At 44.8% G+C, this 25355-nt stretch overlaps 1 protein-coding gene across 4 annotated transcripts in view; it reads left to right on the plus strand.

The window, feature by feature from the left end:
• The first annotated feature begins 1712 nt into the window (after positions 1-1712).
• The window catches only part of baiap2b (BAR/IMD domain containing adaptor protein 2b), a 92767-nt gene continuing 69124 nt past the window's right edge, over positions 1713-25355 (plus strand). For all 4 annotated transcript variants that reach the window (XM_083994396.1, XM_083994397.1, XM_083994399.1 and 1 more), the window contains exon 1: positions 1713-1935. In XM_083994396.1, the coding sequence (XP_083850522.1) occupies positions 1861-1935 (75 nt within the window). In that variant the 5' untranslated portion in view covers positions 1713-1860. The remainder of the gene's footprint in view (positions 1936-25355) is intronic.

Here is a 25355-nt window from a genome sequence, read left to right on the forward strand (position 1 = left end):
TTTTTCCTAAATCCAATTAAAAATGCTGTTAATCATCTGAAGTCATTGAACACATCGTGGTGGAATCAGTGGTGCTCACTCACCAGTGAAAAAACTCATCAGTGAAAGCAGCTGCTGAGCTGCTGGGTGGGAGTGAACACCTGCAGACGAACCATGGATCATCGGTGAGGAGGAGAAGGACAAGTAAATATCTCTCCCTGGGCCAAGTATATATAATGATAATATTAACGTGCATTACTGCAGCTTTTTACCTGTTCTCTTCTTTTCTTCTGTACACATATAGGCTATAGGCTACAGGTGTGTGGGTAAGATATACATGTTTTCAGTTCAGCTTTATCATCCCACAGACGGAAACTTGTTTTTGCAGAGGTGCCAAAAATCACAAGGATGGTAATAACAATACAGGGAGATCACACAAAAACCATAAAAACCACCAACTTGGGTTAAGAACCAATAAAAAAAATGTTGTCTTTATGGGTACTACAAGATGTTGGGAGGAACAAATGATTTTTAAAAAATGGGTTAATCGTACAAACGAAATAAGAAATATGCTGATGTTTAAAAATAAAAATGAATAAATTACTTGTTAAATAGGGAATTGACGTTTTTTTTTTACAATCTGGACCTTATTTCTAGCATAAATTGAGATCCTTTAGGCTACTCACCCAGATAACTTTGGTGTCATCATGAGTCCTCGATGAAATTAGCTCCAGCCGAGAGCTACGTCCATAATGCGAGTCTATGGGACAGCGCAATGCAGCCTCTAAATAACACATTATCTGCCACAAAATTCGTTCATTTCACCAATATTTTGTTCTGATACGCTAGTGCTATTCCCCTCTGAGTCCGGGGTTAGCTGTTATCAACATCCGGGGTCTGTAGGTTGACCTACTGACCTCTGACCTGGATGATGTCATTCTCTGAGCGCCGCGCGGCTTGTTGCTACCGCTAATGCTACGGTTCATTTCTGCGTGTTTCCAACTTGTCAGAACAAAATGAGCAGCTGGATGAAGTTCAGCTTTCACAGGCTTCCTCTCCTCAACCTGGACTCACTAAAGCTCCGGCTAGTTGAGATAAAAATGGACGCGAATGCCGAAGCAGAATGATTATTATCAGAATGAGCCGCGCGGCGCTCAGAGATGACATCATCCAGGTCAGAGGTCAGTAGGTCAACCTACAGACCCCGGATGTCGATAACAGCTAACCCCGGACTCAGAGGGGAATAGCACTAGCGTATCATAACAAAATTTTGGTGAAATAAACGAGTTTCACGGCGGATAATGTGTTATTTAGAGGCTGCATTCTGCTGCCCCGTAGACTCACATTATATGGATATACGCGGCTCTCGGCTGGAGCTCATTTTGTCGGAACGACTTATCTGGGTGAGGAGATCGTATTTTATGCTAGAAATAAGGTCCAAATTGTAAAATAAAAACTGCAATTCCCCTTTAAGAAGGGAAATATGCATAAAAAACGATATAATGCCATTTAAAATGTGTCTTTTCTTCCATCAGGATGTGAAACAGCAGCTCTGGTCGTACTTCTCTGAGTTCCCACCGTCCCTGAAGGCAGCACCGCCCCTCTCCGCTGCGTGGCTGCGTGGGGAGCCTCATCGGAGTGGGCGCAGCGCAGCGCGGCGCAGCAGCAGCGGAGGACTTTCCTATAAAAGCAGGGAACCCGCGTCCAGACGAGCTCGTCTGTCTCTCAGTCAGTCACCGACAGGACTCAGGACTCAGGACTCACGCTTCACCGCGGACACACACCGGGGCTCCACTCAGTTTGGACAAAACCTCAAAGAGAAAATCCCCCAAATCCCCAAATCTCCGCCTCATCCATCCACACCGCGGGAATCTGTGGTCTATGGTTGTGACTGACGTTCCCACCAGGATGTCCCGGACCGACGAGGTGCACCGCATCACGGAGAATGTGTACAAGGTAAGAACACACAACAGGACATGACAGCCGCTTCTCTAGCTACTTTGTTCCTCTACCTCCGTCCTCCTCCTCTGTCCTCTGTCCTCTCTCTGTCCTCGGTGCGTCCTGCGGCGCAGAGACACGAGAGACACGAGAGACACCTGCTGCTGCACCGGGACACGGAGACATGGAGACACGAGTGGGAACTTTAGCTCAGGTGACAGAGAACCGGGGAAACACGGCTGCTGCTGCTGGGTTTGATTAATATTAGGCTATTACTATTATGAATAGGAATAGGCTATGTGAAGTTGTGTAGTATGAAGAAGAGGAGATGTTCATGTCTCCACGAGGAACCAGGGCGCGAGACCTTCTGGTCACGACTCAGGCGGGAGAACTTCACGAGACTGATCGATGTTTCAGCTGGTTGTTGTTTTATATTTATTTTCATGTCTCAGGTGATCAGAGCTGAGGTCACAGCCAGGTGATCGATCAACTCACCTGATCAGTAGCCCAATTGGCTGTGGATTCCTTCACTCTATAACCACTAGAATGAATGAATGAATGAATTTTTATTTTGGTGTCATGCCACCACTGTGATCCATCCCATATGAGATTACAAGACACATTTAATGACAAATACAAAAAAATAAGACTAGACAGACAAAACGGAATTTCAGATGACTTTCAGATTATTATACCGCTCTTCCTCTCACTAGAACTGGTTACCCTGTTTTATATACAGTATGTGTGTGTGTGTGTGTGTGTGTGTGTGTGTGTGTGTGTGTGTGTGTGTGTCACTGTCAACTGCTCCAGAGTGACAGTTTGCCCCCAGGGGGGTAATTCAGTACAGAGGGAAGTCCTGCTGGACCAGACAGGAGCTGATTGAATGATTTACAGTCAATAAGTGATCAATGGTGACTGGAGGTTGTTGTTGTTTTCTGCTGTTGTGGATCAAAATGGCTGCAGTTGGTCAAACTGTGCCGAAACCTCCCAGCTGGACCAGGACCAGGACCAGGACCAGGGTCCGTTAAAGAGCACAGAGGTCAGAGGAAGAAGCAGAAAGAGAGACATGAAGTGTAGATGTTGTTGGAGGGAGAGTGAATGGACCGGGCTGAAACCTGAGGAGGAGGAGGAGGAGGAGGAGGAGGAGGAGGAGGAAGGTGACAAACACTCAGCTCCTGCTTTTGTTATTTCAACAACAAAGCTGCTCTTCAGCCGAGGGCGGTGGCAGCAGCAGCAGCAGGACTAGTGGTGGTGGTTTTACTCTGCTCTGAGCTGCAGAGGAAACCTGTCGGTCTTTAACCCTCCTGGGTCAAGGAAGGAGGGAAAGATGGGAGGAAAGATAGAAGGAGGGAGGGAACAGATTGGGTCAAAAAGGAAGGAAGAAGTAAGGACGAAGGGAAGGAAGGAAGAAAGGAAGGAAGGAAGGGAAAAAGGATTGTGGAAAGAAGGAAGTGAAAAGGGCAGGAAAGAAAGATGGAGGAAGGGAACAGATGTTTTCAAGGAAACTAGGAAGGGAAAAGGGAAGGAAAGAAAGAAAGGTGGAGGGAGGGAACAGATTTGTTCAAGGAAGGAAGAAGGGAAAAGGGAAGGAAAGGAAAGGAAAGAAAGATAGGGAACAGATCGTCATTTGGATCAAAAGAGGAAGGAAGAAGAGGGGAGGGAGGAAGGAAGGAAGGTCTGGTTCTGGTCTGGTTCTGGTCTGGTGGGAGCTCACCGAGCCACAGACGGATTCGAGGTCGGGTCAGAGAGAGTTCATGGTTTCCCCGGGCGACGGAGACGAGATGGTGCAACATGACAGGAGAATTAGAGAGATCAAGAAAAAGATAGGAAGCAGGTCAGATGGTGGAGATCAACGGGAGGAGGAGGAGAGGAGGAGGAGGAGGAGGAGGAGGAGGAAGACTGGAAGCGTTAATGTTAGAGGTCGTTGGTCTTCACTCAAGCCTCTTATGTCCCAGATCAACACATTAATTGGTGGCAAAAACAAGCGACTAATTGATTGATAATAAAAACCCGTGAGCGTTGGTTGGTTGCAGCTTGAATTTAAACCCCATGTTTTAAGAGGAGGAGAGAAGAAGGTGTCGGGTATGAAAATGCCACGATGCAGAGGTGCAGCAGTGGGGTTTCTTCCTGTCGCCACAGGCTGCATCATTATGGAGTCAGCAGGAGAAAGAGGAGGAGGAGGAGGAGGTGCAGGGGATCTCCTGGTTGTGGTGATGGAGCAGCAGCAGCAGCAGCGACGACGCCTCTGTGTTTAGAGAGTCGCTAACAGCTCTTTATTAATTCACTAAAGGCACTGGATGATGATGATGATGAAGATGATGATGAAGATGATGATGAAGGGGCCCCGAGGTGTCGGCTCCCGTTAGTTCAGATCAGACTCAGGACTGAGTGAGGAGAGGAGGTGGAGACGGAGATCAGGTAGTTTAATCAGAGAAGGTGACAGCACAGAAAACACAGAGGCTGTTTCTATTTGATATGAACGATAGAAACAGAAGTGAACCAGCATGGGATTTCTTGGTTTCCCTCATCAAACTCATCAAATACACAATCCAACAACTCCACAACGCTCTGGTGGACAAGTTGTGACCTGCACATTCACCACGCTATGAGATAATAACACAACGTTACCACACAGAGTTGTTTTAGAGGGAAATTCATGCAAAACCACTGATGCACGTTGCCTTCAGGGACAGTTTTTCATCAACAGTCTCTGTATTTCCCTCTAAAACAACTCTGTGTGGTAACGTTGTGTTATTATCTCATAGCGTGGTGAATGTGCAGGTCACAACTTGTCCACCAGAGCGTTGTGGAGTTGTTGGATTGTGTATTTGATGAGTTTGATGAGGGAAACCAAGAAATCCCATAATGAGCCTCCGTAGCGTAGCTCTGAGCAGCTCACGGCTCTGCTCCGCCGTTCTAAAAACAGCTTGCACCGACAATTAAAGGTAACGAACCTACTGCTATGACTATAGGGATTATGGCAATGGGCCAATTTGCCAAAATGTTGAACTATCCTTTTTTACACCCACTGGCCCGTTGGCGGCCATCTTGGCTCTGGCCTTTGTGCAAGAGGTCACTGGTTTTGACGATCGTCCGCTGCGTTCCCTGTCAGATCTCCACCGTCCAGTCCGATAAAGGCAAAAGGCCTGAAAAATATCTTTTAAAATAAAGTGTGAAATAAAGAGTGAAATATTTCATGTAGGCTGTTAACTCTGAGGTGAGTCGGCGTTCAGAGGAATCTCTGTCCAGTGTGTTGTTGCTGTTAATCAGTGGTGACTCACTGGTTCTGGTTGAAAATGGCTCGAAGCTAAAACACAAGAGTTTATCAGTGATGATTTTTCTCTTCTGAGTGGATGAATCGTTCCCATGTTTCTGCCCCCCCTCTTTTAATCAACGGTCCAGCAGCTCTCCATGTTGGTGTTTGTTTTCTTTCTTTGTTTGACGAATGAAAGGACTCTTAACTGAAGCGAAGCCTTCACCTCTCTGCCCCGATGCTGCTGCTGCTGCTGCTGCTGCTGCTGCTGCTGCTGCTGGGGGGGGGGAGAGGAGGAGAGAGAGGAGAGAGGGATGCTGAATGTAATTTTTCTGGATGACTCACACTGGCGAATGTGAGTGTGTGTGGGCAGTGTCTCACGACTGTGCGTGTGTGTGTCAGTGTGCTGCCGAGCGGCTGGCACTCTCTCTGGCTCGGTACCGAAGCTCAGTCTCACATCACAACATGTAAATTAGGATGGGAGTCCACCAGAGTCAGAACTCGTCCCCTAGAGGGTTTTTTTGGTTTGGTTTGATACTGTGTGTGTGTGTGTGTGTGTGTGTGTGTGTGTGTGTGTGTGTGTGTGTGTGTGTGTGTGCAGATGAGTGTGTCGCCCGCTGACAATGTGGGTAAACTGTGTTTCCTCAGATTGTTGTGGTTGCTGAGCAAACACCATCTGTATGTTTGTTCAGGAGTGTGTTGATCCCAGCAGAGCTGCACGGAGGAGGAAGCTGCTGGAGTGTCGGAGCGTCGGGGCTCGGCTCGGCTCAGCTCGGCTCGGCTCGGTCGGACGGTGTGTGATGGTGGGAGTCAGTGGATTATAGAGGATCAGATGGTCAATTGATTGGTTTAGAGCTGTATTTGCATTGTGTTTGTATTTATCTGTGTGCACACACTCATCTGGCTCCAAGTGTCTCAAATCCAACATGGCCGCCATCGCCTGCCACAAGGCCTCGTGTGACGAAACCAAAGTGGATTTAAGTCTGAGAAGAGATCATGAATATACACAAATATAAATATACACACACAATAAAATGGGAAAAATGGGAAATAAAATCAAATAGTTGGATAAAAATATTAGTTTTTGACTAAAATATGAATTGCAGCGTTTACTAAACATTGGTGAAATTCAACAGCATTTTTTATCCTTTTCTTCTGCTGCTTGGATGTTTTTTTAAATCTATTTTGAATTAAATAAAATCTTAGACCTTTGACCTGTTGGAGGAGGAGGAAGAAGAGGAAGAAGTCACCTTGTGCTCTGGAAACTTGGACATTTTTCACTTTTTTTAGCCAAATAAAATGTCAAAAGTGGTTAAAAATCATAATAATGGTCACATTTCACTCAACATTTGCATCAGTGAGTGCAAATTAGTTCCATGTGCACATGATTATTATTATGAGGAAGTAGATTAGAAGCTCAGCTTGTTCCCTGGCTCCCAGTGATGGTTCATGTTTCTGCAGGACGTTCAGCTCCATCTAAATCCCTCTGTGCTGCTGCTGCTGTTGTGCAGCTTGTTGTTGTTGACCGCCCAGTGCTGTGTCTCTGCAGCGTTAGAGCAGGTGAACAGGTTCGGTCTCAGGATGCTGCGTCCTCCTGCCATCCCAGCCAGAAATCCCTGTGTAAACATTGTCACGTTTTCACGTCGAGCCTGGGCAGCTCCCAGAGCGGTGGTGGTGGTGGTGGTGGTGGTGGTTGTGAAGCTCGTACGGAGCCAAAACTATCTGCTCTCCAGGGAGGGATTCTTCTTCTCCGTCCAACGTGTGTGAGTAATGCAGCTGAACACTTTATCCCACAGTCACAAGTACAATCTGTTCACGTGTCTGTTCCCTGTGGAGAGTAGATGCTTCTTTTTTTTCTTTTTTTCATCTCAACCAGTCAACAAACTTCACAGTTGAGTTGAGTTCAGTGTCAGTAGCAGCAGCAGTGATGATGGTTTCATCTAGAGACACTTAGTTTGAACCAATTGGCTCCTTAAAGGGACATCTTGTAACTTCTCCTGTTATCTTATTCCCGAAAATTGATCATTTGGTTCTTCAGTCTGTTTTTCATTAAAGGGACAACGAGGAGTTTTGGAAAAGCGAAGTGTTTCCACACTACATTTATAAGCCTCCGCGCGCACCGTGAAATTCTTTGACCGGCGCAAGACAGACTCATGTTTTCATCCATCAAGAATTAAAGTCAGAGGTTGGAAGACGATCACATACCGTCGTAGTTCCCACCATAAACGGAGATTCAGCGGCGTTATTCTCATGACTCGTCGGGCAGTGTCCGCCAAACCGGAAGTAATGAAACGCTGGTCGGCTCGCCCAGCGTTTCCACCACCACTAATAATAACAAAATAACGATAGAGACAAAACCATATATTTATCGAAAATGGGCCCATTAATAAGTGTGGGTAGCTTAGATTCATCCACATTAATATGAGACTTTTTTATTGTCGCAGAATTTTTCGTTCTGCCGCTGGAGAAACTCCTCGAGGTGGCGTCTGTGAAAAGTCACCGCGGTAACACAGTGAGGAGGAATGGAGCGTTACACTGGTGCTGCATTCACCTGCAGTCGGGCAGACGGCCGTCGCTAACAAACCAGATGTCATTTTAGTCACAGAAGTCCAGAGAAAGCCGGTAAAACAATACCACATCGCCATGACAACATATTGTCACGTGTATTGTTTTGCCTCGTGCTGACGGACCACTTGTTTACATAGAGGCTTGTTTATGCCGTTACGTGCAGCGGCTGTCGTCCGTCTGCCCAATTTCACGTGAATGCAGCATGAAAAATACAATTGAGTTGCTTGTGATCTACAACCGCAACGCTAGATGGGAGGAATTCCTACACAATGCACCTTTAATCAATTGTTAAAGTATCTGAATAGTCCTCTGTAGACTTATCAATGAATCGCCTCACATGACCACTAATGTTAATATATCACCTTTAGTTTTGCATTCATTGGCCACAAAGCCGGTAAAACGTGGGTCAGGAAAACAATATGACATATTGTCACGTGTATTGTTTTACCTCGTGCTGACGGACCACTTGTTTACATAGAGGCTTGTTTATGCCGTTACGTGCAGCGGCTGTCGTCCGTCTGCCGTCTGCCCAATTTCACGTGAATGCAGCATGAAAAATACGATTGAGTTGCTTGTGATTATACAACCGCAACGCTAGATGGGAGCAATTCCTACACAATGCACCTTTAATCAATTGTTAAAGTATCTGAATAGTCCTCTGTAGACTTATCAATTAATTGCCTCACATGACCACGAATGTTAATATATCACCTTTAGTTTTGCATTCATTGGCCACAAAGCCGGTAAAACGTGGGTCAGGAAAACAATATGACATATTGTCAGGTGTATTGTTTTACCTCGTGCTGACGGACCACTTGTTTACATAGAGGCTTGTTTATGCCGTTACGTGCAGCGGCTGTCGTCCGTCTGTCGTCTGCCCAATTTCAGGTGAATGCAGCATTAAAAATACGATTGAGTTGCTTACGATATACAACCACAACGCTAGATGGGACATGGACATGTTCTTCCTTCCCTCTGTGCTGCTCTGGGAGGTTTCTGTTCATGTTTGAGGTCGTTGGAGGTGAAACCAGCCTCTGAGCTTGTGTGGAAACAGACACATTGAATCTTGACGCGCCGCTGCAGCAGGACTTCTCCAGAGTGATGGTTTCTCTCTCTCTGATCAGTCACAACACTTTCACCTCCGTTGTCTCGGCTCTGAGCCTCGGTCTCCTGCAGAATCCCGTTCCTCCTCTGGCTCTCGGCTCCACGCCCTGTTCCTGATGTCTGTGAGCGTCACCGTGACACTGCCTGACTCTGATGTGGAGTGTGTGGTTATGTAACATGAAGGTAGATAGATGCTGCTGGTGCTGTGCTGCAGCCACGCTTCAATCAGCATGAAGTGTTATTGTGTTATCGGCGTTGAATGAATTAACGACTTGTGTTGTTGTTGATCCCACTGGAGATGAACAGAAGCAGGAAGCTGCAGCTGAGAGGAGGATGAGCAGAGTGAATACTAGACTGTGATCCAGCTGCAGCTCCTCAGCAACCACCATCATGAATATTGCATGAGACAATCAGATACTAATAGTCAGTGATGTCTGATTCTGCACAGATTAATGGTGTCAGAGCAGCAGCACTTCAGCTCATTGTCTTTAAACATGCCTCATCTACTACCGCTTCAATCAATCAGGGATTCCCCAAAGTTCCCAGCATGCCTTTCAGAACTCGGATACGACGGTTAGAGATCGAATATCTTCAGCTCCTCCGGGGGGAAATCCTGCACTTGCTCTCCCAGTATCGTCTGTAACAGAGCACTCACACCTCCATGTTTCAGATCCAGATCCTGGTCCTGGTTCGGGTCCACACCAAACATGTTGGACCCCATCAGATCCAAATCAGATTACCTTTAATTGTCGGTGCAAGCTATTTTTAGAACAGCGGAGCAGAGCCGTGAGCTGCTCAGAGCTACGGAGGCTCATGGGATTTCTTGGTTTCCCTCATCAAACTCATCAAATACACAATCCAACAACTCCACAACGCTCTGGTGGACAAGTTGTGAGCTGCACATTCACCACGCTATGAGATAATAACACAACGTTACCACACAGAGTTGTTTTGGAGGGAAATTCATGCAAAACCGCGGATGTGCGTTGCCTTCAGGGACAGTTTTTCAGCAAGCCGACTCTGTGTTTACCTCTAAAACAACTCTATGAGCCTCCGTAGCGTAGCTCTGAGCAGCTCACCACTCTGCTCCGCCGTTCTAAAAATAGCTTGCACCGACAATTAAAGGTAACGAACCTACTGCTATGACTATAGAGATTATAGGACACTCTGACTCTGACACATGTTAGGGCCAATTTGCCGAAATGTTGAACTATCCCTTTAAAGAAGGTGCCGCTGGTTTTCCATCAGGCTTCTTTTCTTGAAACAATCAGTCTGAGTCAGGAGAGACAGAGTGACCGTGTCCTCTTTAAGGACAGACTCTTCCTCCCTCCTCTTCCTCCCTCCTCTTACAGGTTACATGTCTCAGAAAACGTTCATCTTTCTTTCTGCTTGGTCGCTCGTCTGCAGCAACAGGAGACGACGTGGTGCAGCAGCAGCAGAGAACAACATGTACCAGACCAGACGTTTGTGTTTCTGCTGCTGCTGCAGCTCCACGGGGTCAAGGTTCACACTCCAGACTGGATTATTATTCTACACAAACACGGTGGTGAATCATTCCTCCAGTGCAGCTCGTCACTCATTACACACCAGTCGGACCTTTTTACTGTTAAACAGTGGAGCAGCTCAGTGCAGGTACAAGGAGCTGCTCTGTTATCTAGACTCCATGGTGCTCAGCGTAATCCAGCTGTGCTCAAAATTCGATTCTGGCGTCTAATCGGACTTCTGTCCTCGTCCCAGTTTACATGCAACTGAGAAAATGGAATAACTGCGGGTTAATACGGCCCCTTCTCCCGTTGACCTGTTAGCCAGGCGGCCGAATGGCATTTTTGAACAACAGCAGGAGGGTTAATCGTACAGCTTTGTTCATCTCGTATGTAATGTGCACGTTTCTTATTGTGCAGATAAGGTGCACGCTATCCCTCATGGTCATGGTCTTCTGCGTTAAACTCTGATTAAGGCGAATACATTCCAATCACATTATCTGGGTGTCTTAATCGGAGCTGGAGAACTCATATATTAGTCGGACTAACGCGTTTACATGCATCAGTTGTCCAGTTACAGTCGGATTAAGGCAATAATTCAGTTTTCTCAAGTGTATGAGTGTATGTAAACGTACTGACTGTCATACGAGATGTTGGCATCTGTCGTGTGTGTGTGTGTGCAGGACGTCAGCAGCCGTTAGCACATCGTTAAGTTGTCTAAGTGGAGCTGGAGAGGTGGGGGTGGGGGGGGTGGGAGGGGGGCTGGCAGGGGGAGAGGGAGGTTGGCAGAGGATGAAAGGAAAGTTACTGGAGACAGAAGACGGAGAGAAGAGAATAAATGGAAGTGGAGTGTGTGGGTCCACGGCCGCTCTCCGAGTCTGATCAGACTGAAATTAAGAGGAGAAGGAAACAGAAAGAAGAGGATGGGTCTGCTGCAGTGTGTGTGTGTGTGTGTGTGTGTCAGTGTGTGTGTTTGTGTGTCAGTGTGTGTAGAGTGACATTAAAGCAGCAGTCTGAGGTCAGGAGGGAACAGGAGGCATGACGAGGTGCGTTCAGGGGAATTAACAGGAATATATGGGAATAAACAGGAATGAATCTGAAATTTACAAAATTGAAGGTTGGCCCTTAATAAGTAATTGCATGCATGGATGTCTGCTTATGAGGATATGATACAGTTTGTTTAAATTACCCCCAATTTCCAGTTAATTCCCTTAAATTCCCAATAATTCCTATTAATTCCCATAATTCCCATGGAAAGTTTCCAATTTGGAATGTTTCCAAAATTCCCCAGCTTAACCCTCCTGTTGTCCTCCTGGGTCAAGGAAGAAAGGAAGGAAGGAAGGACGAAGGGATAGAAGGAAGGAAGGACAAAGGGAAAGATGGGAGGAAAGAGGGAAGGGAAAAAGGAAGGAAAGATAGAAGGATGGAGGGGACAATTGGATCAAAAAGGAAGGAAGAATAAGGACGAAGGGAAGGAAGGAAGGAAGGGAAAAAGGATTGTGGAAAGAAGGAAGGGAAAAGGAAAGAAAGATGGGGGGATAGGGAACAGATCAGGTCAATTGGATCAAAAGAGGAAGGAAGAAGAAGTAAAGACGACGGGAAGGAAGGATTGTGGAAAGAAGGAAGGTAAGAAGGAAGTAATGGAGGAAGGGAACAGATTGGGTCAATTTGGCCCAGAAGGACAATAGGAGGGTTTTAACTTCCCATGGAAAGTTTCTGGAAATTTACTGGAAATTTCCCTCCCCTTTGCAACCCTAAACAGAACCATTATCCTTCTGCTCCCTCTCCTCTCAGATTTCATGACACACACACACACACACACACACACACACACACACACACACACACACACAGACTGAATCCTGGCATCACACGTGTGCAGATTGTACTCTCATATTGTGTGTTTCGTGGCGTCGACTCGGTGCCAACGTGAATCCTTCCCGCTCCGGTTTCTATATTTAAGACTCGGTGATGTTCTGAATGAAGCACAGACGACGTTCCCGTTCTGTTTCTGTTTCTGCTCCTTCATCACGTGTCCTGACTCCTGTGTTGGAAGATGGAAGATGGAAGCGATGCGTCACACCGAGACGACGCAACGATGACGATGACGTTCACCTTCGCTCACACGGTGACGGTGGAGTCTCCTTCCTCCTCCTCCTCCTCCTCCTCCTCCTCCTCCTCCTCTCACCTCGCCCACCAGCCCATCATCAGCTTCCCCGTGGCAGCAGCTGAACGTGAGGAGCATGAAGATGGGTCGCCCACCGGCCCCTGTCACGGGGAGCGGGAGCGGGGGGGAATTCCAACACTTCCATATATGATGATGCCGGAAGTTCCCCCTCCCTTCCTGACTGCTGCTCCGTCTAAAGCTGCATCTGTGTGGAATAGGGGGCGCTGACTCTGCCGCTGCCGCTGCCCGCCTGCACGCAGATAAGAGCTCATCTGAAAGGGAAATTGGCTGAGTTCACACACATCCATGCGCACACACACACACAGTTACACACACACACACACACACAGAGCTCTGAATTTCCATCTCCTGAGGGCGTTGAAGCAGAGCAGCTTTAGCGCCGTGATTGTCACACTGACTGAGCAGAAGCAAATAACGTCCATTTCCTGGGAAACAGAATAATGAGGGACAGACAGCTGCAGCACAACACTAATGAACATAATGTCTATACATCAGCTTATCAATATATACACTACACTACACAACACACTGTAGGGAACACTATTAGCAACATGTCCTCTGCCTCTTATGTCTGCACATGAGCCGTATGTGTTTACATGTGCAGTGTGTTAATGCATGAACATAGTTTCCTTTCCTGTGAATATGCAAAACAACATTTCTATAAATCAGAATTGGAAATGAGCCATAATATGTGAGAGATTAGACACCTGCTGCAGGTGAAACAACAGGTGGAAGAAAGAAACTAGAACTGGAGAAGTGTTTAGTTCTGACTTGATCATGTTTTTACTTTTTGCTCTTTGGCCCAAAACTATGTGGACGTGCTGCTCTCTGATTGGTTGTTTAGTTGAAATTTAAGGAAAACAAAGATTTGAAAGGTTTTTTGGGAGGGTGCAGATGTGAAAGATGATCCAGACTAATGGTGTGTCTCAAATCACATTCACTATAAAGAAGTGCATTTACTTGTGCTGTGTGTGAACACACTTATGTATTTTTTGGGACACACCATAAGTCTGACTGAATGTAGAGCTGCAGAAATGTTGTAATATATCGACTCATCGCTCCATGGAGCTGCAGCAGAAACTAAAACCTCAGGTCTTGGCTCGTGCACTAATTGACCAGAGCTTCGGCTCTTTGTTGCAGCCAGAAGCCGAACCTCCCTCCACTCCTCTTCTTCTTAACTTTCCACGTCAGTAGTAGCATGAAGGTTTGAGGTTGTGTGGATGGTTGCAGCTGTTTGTTTGTTGTTGGTGTGTCTGTAGCGGTCGGTGCTGCAGGGCTGCCTGCAGGCGTCGGCTCTCAGTAACAGTAACTGTGAATGAGCCGGTGGAGGTGAAACACACACTCTGACTCTGACACATGGAACCTCCGCTCCGCTCGGCGCCGCACCGACACAAACAAAGAGTCTGAAGTAGGCTGCAACGTTTCAAAGAGGTTTTTGTTTCTTAGCTGTTTTAAATGGAGCATGTTATGTAACTATATATTCATACATTCATGAAGCAGCGACAGCAGCAGCAGCTTCTGCTCTGCTCTGCTCTGATCTGATCCGTGTGAAGCTGCTGCACTTTAGGAAGTTTTCATCAGAGGTCATGAGAAAGAAAACACGTTTGTTCACCTTATCAGTGATAAAACACACACACAGGAGCAACAACACCGGGACGGGTGGAATGTGGCTTCAACCAGAGAGCTGAACACACACTCTCTCAGAGCACAGTGCAGTATTTTAGCAGTATTTTAGCAGTATATCTGGTACCTGCAGTATTTCAGCAGTGTATCTCCTGTAGTAGCGGCTGTGTGTAACTGACAGCGTCATGCGTCGGTGGTAAATTGCTTCTGTGCTGCTCAGTGTATCAGCATGAGAGTGATGAGTGTTTATGGAGCAGCTGACACCGGCAGGGTGAGAAATTGGACACACACACATGCACACACACACACACACACACACACACACACACACACACACACACACACACACACACACACACACACACTGTAAAACTGGTTGACGAGGGGTCACCTTCACCTGTGAGTGGGAGCCAGCCAGACACCCCAGCTCTGCACAAACCCTCCCTGTTTCCACGGTGACCACCTAGTGTAAATGACCTTTAGTGTGTGTGTGTGTGTGTGTGTGTGTGTGTGTGTGTGTGTGTGTGTGTGTGTAATGTGGTTAACCTTCACATCCCAACCAGAGTTCACACGTTGCAGCAGCAGCAGGAGGCCGAGGCTGAACTTTCCTTCTCACACTGAGCCTGTTGACTCTGAGTCTGCAGCAGCTGTTTGTTGCTGTGAGAGACTGGACACCACGGGAACGGAGAGGAGCAAGAGATGATGATGATGATGATGATGATTTTGATGAAGATGAGGAGGAGGAAGAAGATGATGAGGAGGAGGAGCTCTGTCCAGACTCTGTGATAGAAGCTGGAGAACATGAGTCTAAACATCACAGAGCAGGTTGATGAAGTCGTTCCATTATATCCACCTTTTTCCAAACGTCAAAAACGTAGCCGGTTTTGCCGGTTTTGCTCTTCCGGTGGAATTTTATGTTTACGTTTCCATGGTTTCTGTAGTCGCGGTAAATGAATGGACTTTTTAAAACATTTTTTCAATGAAAATCTGTAAAACTCATGGATCATCACACCAGCTTTTAACAATGGTTATTATCACACAAATTGACATCTGTGTTTAAAAGCCAGCGTTAATAGATCCATGATGCGTTTACCGCAACTATGACAACGACTGAAAACCATGGAAACGTAAAATTCCACCGGAAATGCAAAACCAGCTTCCGGTTTTGACTGTAGATGACGTTCGGAAACTTGTGGATAATCACCATTATTTACACCATTATTCATTCATTCATAACCTTTATTTAAACTCGGAGATATATTGAGGAGTAACCTCATTTACAATACAGCCGAGATAAAACACAAAACATATAAGGACACAGAAGATAAAACATTTGAAACATACAAAAGCAAAACAGAATACTGGAAGTTAAAGGTGACGAGGATAAACTGAAACATAAGTGTAGTTAAAATCAGGAGCAGTTAGAGGTGAAATAAGATGTAGTTATGGTTTTACATTGCCCTATTGATAAAAGTGAGGTAAGTTTCAGATGGTTTTGCAGAGTGTCCAGGTTGTAGGTGCAATAGAAAGAGAAACTGGTCTTTCCAAAACTCTCAGATTCTTCAACTGGGTCACAAACAAATGATAGGTGATGTGCATGTTGGACTTTTATTTTGAATTAAAAAGACCCGTGCTGCAGTCCAGCCATGGTGAAAACCCCTTGTGTGTAGTTTTTATATTCACTTTTGTTCATGCAGTTGTCACGGTTTCTTATTCATGTGCTCTGAAATGCACTGTGCACATGAAAATATGTGTATTATGTTGAAATAGATGACGTACTTGTGTTTAAAAAAAAATAAATTGTCTTGGTTGGAGTCTTATAAAAGTGGGTCGCGACATAATGATCATGGGAAAATGTTTTTGGAGCCAAAATCACAATCAGGATCAAAATGTGATAACTTTCACATGGAGCCCTGGTCACTGGTTGTTTATGTAGCTTGTTGTAACCTTGGTTACCCAATAATTAATGATAATAATAATAATTGCTGTAGTGAGTGTTAGAGCTCTGGGAAGCAGCCTCCTGTGTTGAGTCTCTGCTTCGCGTGCAGCAGCAGCAGCAGCGTTATCGTCATAATCTATGGGATTTTTTTTTGTTTTTTTGATTTGCAAATCTCCACATCGCTGCTTCCCTGTTCCTCGTCCTGATCTGAACGAGCCGCCGCCGCACACAAGTAGAGTTTGATGATGTGCTCCGACCGACCGGCCAATCAGAGGCGATCGTCACGCTGATAGATCAGATACAGATCTAGATCCAGAGCCCGAGGCCGGTTTCTACCACTGAGATATTTTTACACATTTTTCACTCCTTCGTCTCCACCCGGTCCGTCCTGGTCCGTCCTGGTCCGTCCCCCCCCGCCTCTACAGAGAGGGACAGAGTACTCCACCCCAGTACTGGAGTAACAGTACAAATACTACTGGTCAAAATCTACTCTGTTACAAGTAAAAGTAGCTCAGTCCACATGTTACTCCAGTAAGAATAAAAAAGTACTTTTTCATTCAGAAATTGTATTTAATAGGATAAACCCCTTGAGAGGAATCCTCTCGTTTTCGAGGGGGTCCTAATATACATTACAAACCAAAAAGAGAAAAGACACAATCAACAATCTACAAACATACAACAACAGACATCAACACAGACATAAAAGAAATGAGTACAAAAATGGACACAACCTCTCGATGGCCGCAAATGGCCATAGCAATAGCCTAAATAAACTAAGAGAAATGTAAAATAATAACATAATATTCAAATTAAAAATTACAGTGTAAAAAAAAAAAATGATATAAATCATCTGAAACATGTGCAATTTAACTCAAAATAAGAAGACAGAGAATATTTAAACCTATGAAAAGAGGTCAATGAGCGTAAATTTAAAGGAAGATTATTCCAGTCTGAAGGCGCTTTTAAAGGTACTTAAGTATCCAAAAGTACATGCTTTTAAATTTACTTTAAGTAAGAGTCAGAGTAAATGTCTTATTCTTCACATCAATGAATGACTCTAATTGTTTCTAAATGAATGTAAGGAGCTTTTAACTCTTGTTAGTGAGAATGAACTCTTTGAAAGCAGCTGCACTGATGTGCTGCTTTTAGGGGTTAGGGTTTCCTTCTTTGACAAACACAGCTTGTGTCCAATAGGATTTTAGAAAAAGACCTGAAAGTAACCAGTACTTTTCAACCTTCCTACTAATTAACTCCAGTAAAAGTAAAAATATTTGTCTTGTAAATGTATTCAAGTAAGAGTAATAAGTACCAAAGAAATCTAATACTCAAGTACAAATCCTCTGGAGTAAATTTACCCCGTTACTGTCCAACACTGCGCCTCTGTCCCTCCCCTCCCCCTCCCCCATTCTTCCGGCCGCGGGTTGCCAGGTCTGTTCCTCCCGGCCGCGGGTTGCCAGGTCTGTTGTTGCTGGTTAATCTGTCTGGCCGTGTGCAGCGCGGAGCAGCGGGAGCTAATGGAGCCACATGGCCGCTCGTCTTTACAGTAATTTACGCCCCGACATGAGACGAAGCTGCTGCTGCTGCTTGTGGAGGCGCTGACTCACCACCACGCCAACTAACACACACACACACACACAACACACAACACACAAACACATGTGTGTACCTCTATATGTACACACAGGCTCTCAGCATCATGGCAGCTCTAGGTCACAGTGTTCTTAATGCTGTTTGTTTTGGCGCCTTTGTTCCCTCACAGCTTCAGCTGCCTCTACTTTTACCTGTGTGGGAAGTAACTGACAGGCAGCAGGTGAACTCACACTCGCTCTACTAAACACTGCTGCTTTTCTACCGCGTTGTTCTGCCTTTTACCTGTTGGAACGACCTGCTCTGATTATCTGTAACTCATTCCTTTGTCTGTGTCTCTGTGTTTTCTTCCTTTTATTTCCTTCTTTCATGTCTTTGCCTCTTTTATCTCTAGCTGTGTTTCCATTCACATCTTTTTATGCATGATAAAGAGGAACTCTGCAAGTCCGGTCGCTTTTCCGCTGTTTTGCTAACCCTCCTCCTGGCCATGTGCATTTGTTTTACAACAAAGCCAGTGAGAAATCAATAAATAAAGCGATAAATAAGATAGGACGTTACAACGTGTATTTAGTGTAGTCTTATCTGTCATCAACAAGAGATTACGGGTTTCAGCCAAGAGACGCTCCATTCTCCCTGGAACTAGTTACAAGTCATTGATTTAACCAGCACAATTACTCCAAAGCTGTTTAATTAAGGTAAAAATGTAGCAAAATGCCTTATGGAAATTTGGTTAAATGTCATGAATATCGTAATAAGTGTCTTTCAACCACAATCTCCCAGAACTCTTTGGAGCTGCAGTTCATTCCCAAACCACGTCTCCTCTGCTGTTGTGTAGCATGTAGCTAGCACTAAAGCTACAGCTCTGTATGTCACAGTTGGCACATGAGCACTAGAGTGCCGAAGCGAAAGCAGGAAGTAACGCTCGCCATGGGACCTCAATTCGGAAAAAATCTCCATGTAAGTGAACGTCAAAATTTTATTTTGCGATCTGATTGAACTGTGTCATGAGAAAAATATCTGACCTCTAGCCTACCTATTTAAAACATTGCATTTCACACAAAATACATTCTTCTGTTGCCGTTTATGACAAACTGCTGATTTCTTGGCATGAAACGCGATGTTTTAAGTAGGTTAAGGTCAGATAGTTTTCTCATGCCACAATTCAATCGGTTCACAAAATAAAATTTTGACTCCCGTTCACCTAGTAGGGTTAGTTACATGGAGATTTTTCCCGAAGCGGCTCGTCATATACTTTTGGCTTGATGTGCATTTCGGTTTTTGTGATTCAGTGTAAAAATGGATAGAAGAAACAACTTAAAATGTAAGAAATCGGCTCGATAAACACCAGTTTTTATTCACATTGATATTTTTAGCGATCTCTGGAAACAAAGCTTCTGTTTTCTGGGAGTTCAGAGGATTTAACACCGACAGGATTTTAGTTTTTCACACTTGGATCTTTTGAACTTTCTTCATTCTTGATATCTCATTAAATATTGTAGCTACACAGGACTTTTAACTGAACTCTTTCCCACTGTAGTTTTCACTCTTTTCTAAAGTGCAGGCAGGGCTTTGACTTTGTGTGTGTCTGTGGGTGTGTGTTGGTGTTGGTTGGTGATTTTTTATTCTTAACGACGTCCTCCTCCGTTTCAGTTTGTCATTTCGCTGCAGACAGAGAGAGGTTTTATTCCTCCTCTCCTTGTGTTCTGAACGGCTTGTGTAACCTCGGGCGCTGCTCTCATCACTCATCTGTCCTGGGACTCGGTGTCCATCCGCTGTCATGTCGCTCTGATGGATCTATTAACCTTGGTGCTGAGGGCGAGCGAGCTGCTACCTGTTCCTTCTCTCTCTCTGTCGGTCTGTTGTGAACACACGGACACACAAACAGACAAACACAACTCCTCTGGGTTGCAGCTGTTGATGAGGAACGAAGCGTCTTTTCACGTTGTGTCAGACTGAGGGAAACAAGGAGGTGATGATATGACACGTCTCTACTGATGAGATGTTCACTTCCAGTCCAGTTGTGTGTTTATTATAGACACACACACACACACTCTGCCTCCAGCTACACTGGATCTAATCAGAGAAAAATTACAATTGACCCTTTGTCAAGTCCCGCCCTCCACGGTTACTGTTGCTAGGTTGGGCAAACAATGGTCACGGAAGGGTTAACTCCCATTGGAAACCATTGAAAATTATAGGCAGATTTAAATCGCTTGTAAGGGAAATTTTAATTAACTTGTTATATATCAGAAAAATGGTGTCTGTGATAGAAGACAGACGTGGCTAAAGAGAGACTGAATGGGCAGCATGACTTTGCCGAAAAGTGGTGAAAAATCATTGTTTTGGTAACTCGCTAGCTAGTAGCTAATGACGCTAGCTAACGTTAGCTACTAGCTAACACTTAATCTCCGCTGATCTCTTCTCCTCGTAAAACTTCAAGAAGTCATTAGCAACGATAACATTTCGTTTGCTAGATAACTTTGAAGGTTAAATATATATGTTATCCTATATGTATATTGATGTCTTGGGTTTGGGGAATGGGATAAAAATAACTCCGGGAATACGTCCCGGGTATCATGAGTCGCTATTGCAGGAACCCCAGGCACATTTTAACCATGTTGAAAAATTAAAAAGTAGGTTTTGGTGAAAAAATTGCTGTCTACCTGTCTCGTTTCATAGGGTTTCATCCCAGGGTTGTCCAACCTTTTATTTTATTGAGTTTTATTGATCCATCAACTCATTTTATTGGAATCTTGCACAGGTGAAACATCCAATCAGGATGCAGCATTTACAGCTGTGATATGATGTCATTGCTTGAAGGTCGTGACACAACATCACCTGGGAATAGGACCGATTATCGGCGTGTTTTTCAAAATCTTGACACCAAAATTTTCCTTTTTATTGCAAATGAATATCGTTTCTAAATATGAGTCATCAGCTTCATTGATCACTAATAATTAGTATAAAAACATGTCAGTTGATCCCTAGTAGGTTGAACACACACACACACAGACCAACACAGACACACACACTTGCAGGATGAACATCTGCCTCCCGTCCGTTCTCTGAGTCGTGGAGGAACTTGTTTTTCTGTTTTTTCTTTTCTGTGTGGAGATAAATATTTCAAACAGCAGCAGACCTGCAGCATGTCAGGGCAGATGGATTGTCCTCCTCTAAAGTGTGTATGTGTGTTAGTGTGTGTGTGTGTGTGTTAGTGATGGCATGTGGATGTTCACGTGCCTCACCTGAAACTCTGCAGTGAGACTGACCTCAGGTTTCTAGTTTCCTGCTCTGGTGAGTTTTGTAGGTCCAGAACTACAGTAATAATGATCATTCATTTATTTATTACATTTTAGAAAGATATGAGAGAAACCAGCTCCATAAACGACTCCTGACATCTTTTAAAATCGTAATTCATCTGGTCTCGATGGTGGTGATGGTTTTAATCCATATAGATGTATTTAAAGGGATAGTTCAACATTTTGTCAAATTGGCCCATTGCCATAATTCCTATAGTCGTAGCAGTAGGTTTGTTACCTTTAATTGTCGGTGCAAGCTATTTTTAGAACGGCGGAGCAGAGCCGTGAGCTGCTCAGAGCTATACGCTACGGAGGCTCATTATGGGATTTCTTGGTTTCCCTCATCAAACTCATCAAATACACAATCCAACAACTCCACAACGCTCTGGTGGACAAGTTGTGACCTGCACATTCACCACGCTATGAGATAATAACACAACGTTACCAGACACAGTTGTTTTAGAGGGAAATACAGAGACTGTTGATGAAAAACTGTCCCTGAAGGCAACGTGCATCAGCGGTTTTGCATGAATTTACCTTACTCTAATTTGCCAAAATGTTGAACTATCCCTTTAAAGTGAAGGTTAACTCCGCCTCCTTGGCTCGTCCAGGTGTTTGTCTAACGCTGCTTCTCCTCCCTGTGGGATCAGTGATGTGAAGCTTCATGGTGGATTTCAAAGTGTGGGGTGATTAGAGCTGCACGGTGGCATTTAGCTGCTGCTGCCGACCGGGAGCCAGGACAGTTAAAAAGCGCTGCCTCAGTCAAAGTGAAGCTGCTGCATAATGGGTTGATTTAAAAAACAGTGCATCATCATCATCATCTTCATATTCATCATCGATGGACTCAGTCTCAGACCGGTGTCTCTACAGAGCAGCAGCAGTGGACCGACGGTGCGTTCGTTCACAGCTTGTTGTTGTTCTGGGGTTTGACCCAGATAAGAACTCAGAAGCTCGTTCCCAAAAAGCTGCAACGTGATAACGAGACAAGCCGGCCATTGTGATGGAGGTTTGGCACTGAACTGGCAAAAAAAAAAAAGAAAGAAAAAGGGAGGGAATGTGGGTGATTAGTGAGTCAATTAAAACACATGACGGTAAAAAGTAAAAGACAAAAGCAGCGTTTTCTCTGGCTGTAATCCCTCTCATTTCCCATGCACTCGGTCACATATAGTCTTTCATTCAGAGGAATGCTAATCAGCCCCAGGAACAGGCTCAGCTGATTGAGAGTGGATGGATTAAACCAGGACCAGGCCAAGTTAATGATCCTATTAAATTATCCTAAACCGCATGAGCGCGTCGTGACGACGGGGAAACCGTTATGAATTAGTCCAACGTCAGCAGCTGCAACGTGCCGATGGTGACTGACAGCTGCACCGAGCCGTTATTCATCGTTCAGCTGCAGCTCCGTCGCAGTGTGAAGTGCAGAAAGTTACAACAGATGGTGAAGAAGCATCAACCAAAATGTTCTTTTAAATAAATATTTTTCTTTTTTTGTTTATGATTTTATCAGGTCGCCGTTCTCAGATAACTTTTCCCCAGAGTTTTTGTCGTCACGTTGGTTTGAAGTTAAAGAACAATTGGCTTTATGCACAGCTCCACTACTTCCTGAACTTAATAAACCATGCAGCTCCTTTACTTCCTGTCTTACATTATTGGACAAACTACTGAGGTCAGAGTCAGTCACACCTGGATTAATCAGTTTGTCCAATAATGTAAGACAGGAAATAAAGGAGTTTTTTTTTTTCATTGTCAAAAAAGCCATTTTATTTAATCAACCTAAAATAAATCAAATGTCCAGTAAAAAAGACAACCATAGCAATCAATAATAGGGAAAATATGAAAGGACAGGAAGTAAAGGAGCTGCATGGTTTCAGTTCAGGAAGTAGTGGAGCTGTGCATGAAGCCTATTAGATGGTAGATTAGATGCCACTGTTACAGTAGCTGTGAGCTGTAGCATAGTTGCTACTCATGCTGCTTCTTCCTGCTCATGCAACAGCTGTTTTTACCGTTTTCCACTTTTCTGCGTCGCTTTTCTTCTGTTTATCAAACTTGACTCAGACACAGAGACTCCAGTCCTGTTGTGTTTAGTGTTTCTCTCTTTTTTTTTGGCCTTTAATTCAAAGGATAGTGGAGAGAGACACACCGTCGGGAATCGATCCAGCGATCACTGCTTTGGGCAATGCCTGCAACACTCGACAAACCGAGCAGCTCGTGTTTAGTGTTTCTCAACAAACACGACTGTAGCGTTGTGTTGTGTTGTGTTGTGTTGTGTAGCTACAATGCACCAACTTCAGTCCAGACGTGTTGAACAGCAGTGACATCACCAGCCAGCGATGACCAGGTGCATTCTGGGTAGTGTAGTTCCTACAATACACAGGTGCATAGAACAAACACAGCAACGTCCACATCTCAACCTGTCACTGTTGTTGATAAAGTGTTGTGAAAAGGAACCAGTGTGTGTGTGTGTGTGTGTCAGCAGCTCCATCAGGAACAGTAAAAGTATTATTTCACTGGAAGAACATGAGGTTGAACCTGTCTGACAGTGATTACATAACACGCACACACACACATGCGCACACACACACGTGCACACACACACACAGCGCTCCCTTCATGTGTGTGTTTATTCAGACATGAGAACGGGGACTCGTCCCGTCTTCTATTTTTATTCTTTTGTTGATCGTCCTCTTTCTTCCTGCCAAGCGCTCGCTGCTCATCAGTGTGTGTGTGTGTGTGTGTGTGTGTGTGTGTGTGTGTGTGTGTGTGTGTGTGAGACGCCTTATGTAACACAAAACACACCCAGAGATGGAGAGAGAGAGAGGGGCAACAGGGGAAATCAGGGGTATAAATAGTTTTTGTTTGTCCCCCGACAAACACACAAAGAAACACCACTAACCTCTTTCTTTGGTGTGTGTTTGTGTGTACTTGTGTGTGTACTTGTGTGTGTGTACTTGTGTGTGTGTGTGTACTTGTGTGTGTGTGTGTACTTGCTAATTATGTCATCAGTCTTTGTAGCGGTGTCAGAGAAATCTGCCCCTGAACGCACCGCGGGGAGGGGGGAGTGGGGGGCTTTTGATCTGAGACTCGGTCCAGAAACGACTCCAAACCAAACTTGAGCCTGGCAGAGACAGAATCCTCCACTGATGGATTTATTATCACTCTCTCTCCCTCTTTTCCTTCTCCCTCTTCTCCTTCTCTCCCTCCCTCCCTTCTTCTCTTATTAATCTAAACTCTTTTCTTCACCTGATTTGCACCTCCAAGTCGTTCCTTCTTCCTTCACCGGGCACTCGGCCTATTTTCTCTCCTGCGCCTCTGAGTCGCCCTGTCCTACTTCCTATACTTCCCTCTTTCTTTTTTTTTTCTTTCTTTCTTTTTTTTGAAGTGATGGTGAAGTGTGTGTCTCAGTGTCTGTGTTTGTGTGTCTGTGTGTTTGCACCAAGGTGACTAATGTGCATCAGCCGGCAGTCATTAGCAGGCTTCCCTCGTCGCGTCTCCTACCCCCAGATGTAACCTCCTCCTCCTCCTCCTCCTCTTCCTCCTCCTCCTCCTCCTCCCACGCCGACTTAAATAAAAGTGGATGTTGCAGCACAGATAATAAGCAACCGGAGCTTCCTACAGTTCAGTTATTCTGGACTCTTTGTCTCTCTGTTCCCCTCAAAGGTCAGAGATGATGATGATGATGATGTCCATCAGAATCAGAGTTTATTTGTCATTGTACAACAGTAGGCTACAAAGAGATTAAAAGCTGAACCTTAAAGTGCATAACACATATTAGAAACAAGACAGACAATAACAGTAGCCTGTGCCGACATTCAGTTGTGCAGCCATCAACAATATGAGTATGCGTATGGATAAAGTGATAAGTTCAAGTGCATTATTGTGCTAGCAGGATAAAATATGAGAGTGTAGCCTATATGTATAAAAATATAAAAAATAAAAATATAAAAGTAAATAAGAGATATTATATAGCCCTAGGCTGTCCAGAGGCCGTTTCAACCTGATGTAGAGAAACTCTGTGGGGATTTCCTCCGTCCCTCCGTCACTGGTTTTATTTAAATGAAGCGACTCTGTTTGCTCCAGGTCTTTGTTAGTCGAAGGCTGCCCCCCCACCCCCCCTTGTCCTTTCTGCTCCTTCCTCTTCCTCCATCATTCCATTTGCTGCTTGTCTGAAAACTCTGTCATTTCAAAGAAACTCACAGAAAGAGACAGAGAATTGCTGTTTTTTTCTCCTTTCTCTTTTTTTTTCTCTAAATTGCTGGGTTTTGCCGGAGCTTCAGCAGCAGAAGTGAAAGGGCAGCTTGGACTGAGTGGGAGGCTGAGTCACTGCAGAGACACACACACACACACACAGATACACACACACACACACACACACACACACACACACACACACACACAC

Source organism: Trachurus trachurus (assembly GCF_905171665.1).
Source record: "Trachurus trachurus genome assembly, chromosome: 19".
NCBI lineage: Eukaryota > Metazoa > Chordata > Actinopteri > Carangiformes > Carangidae > Trachurus > Trachurus trachurus.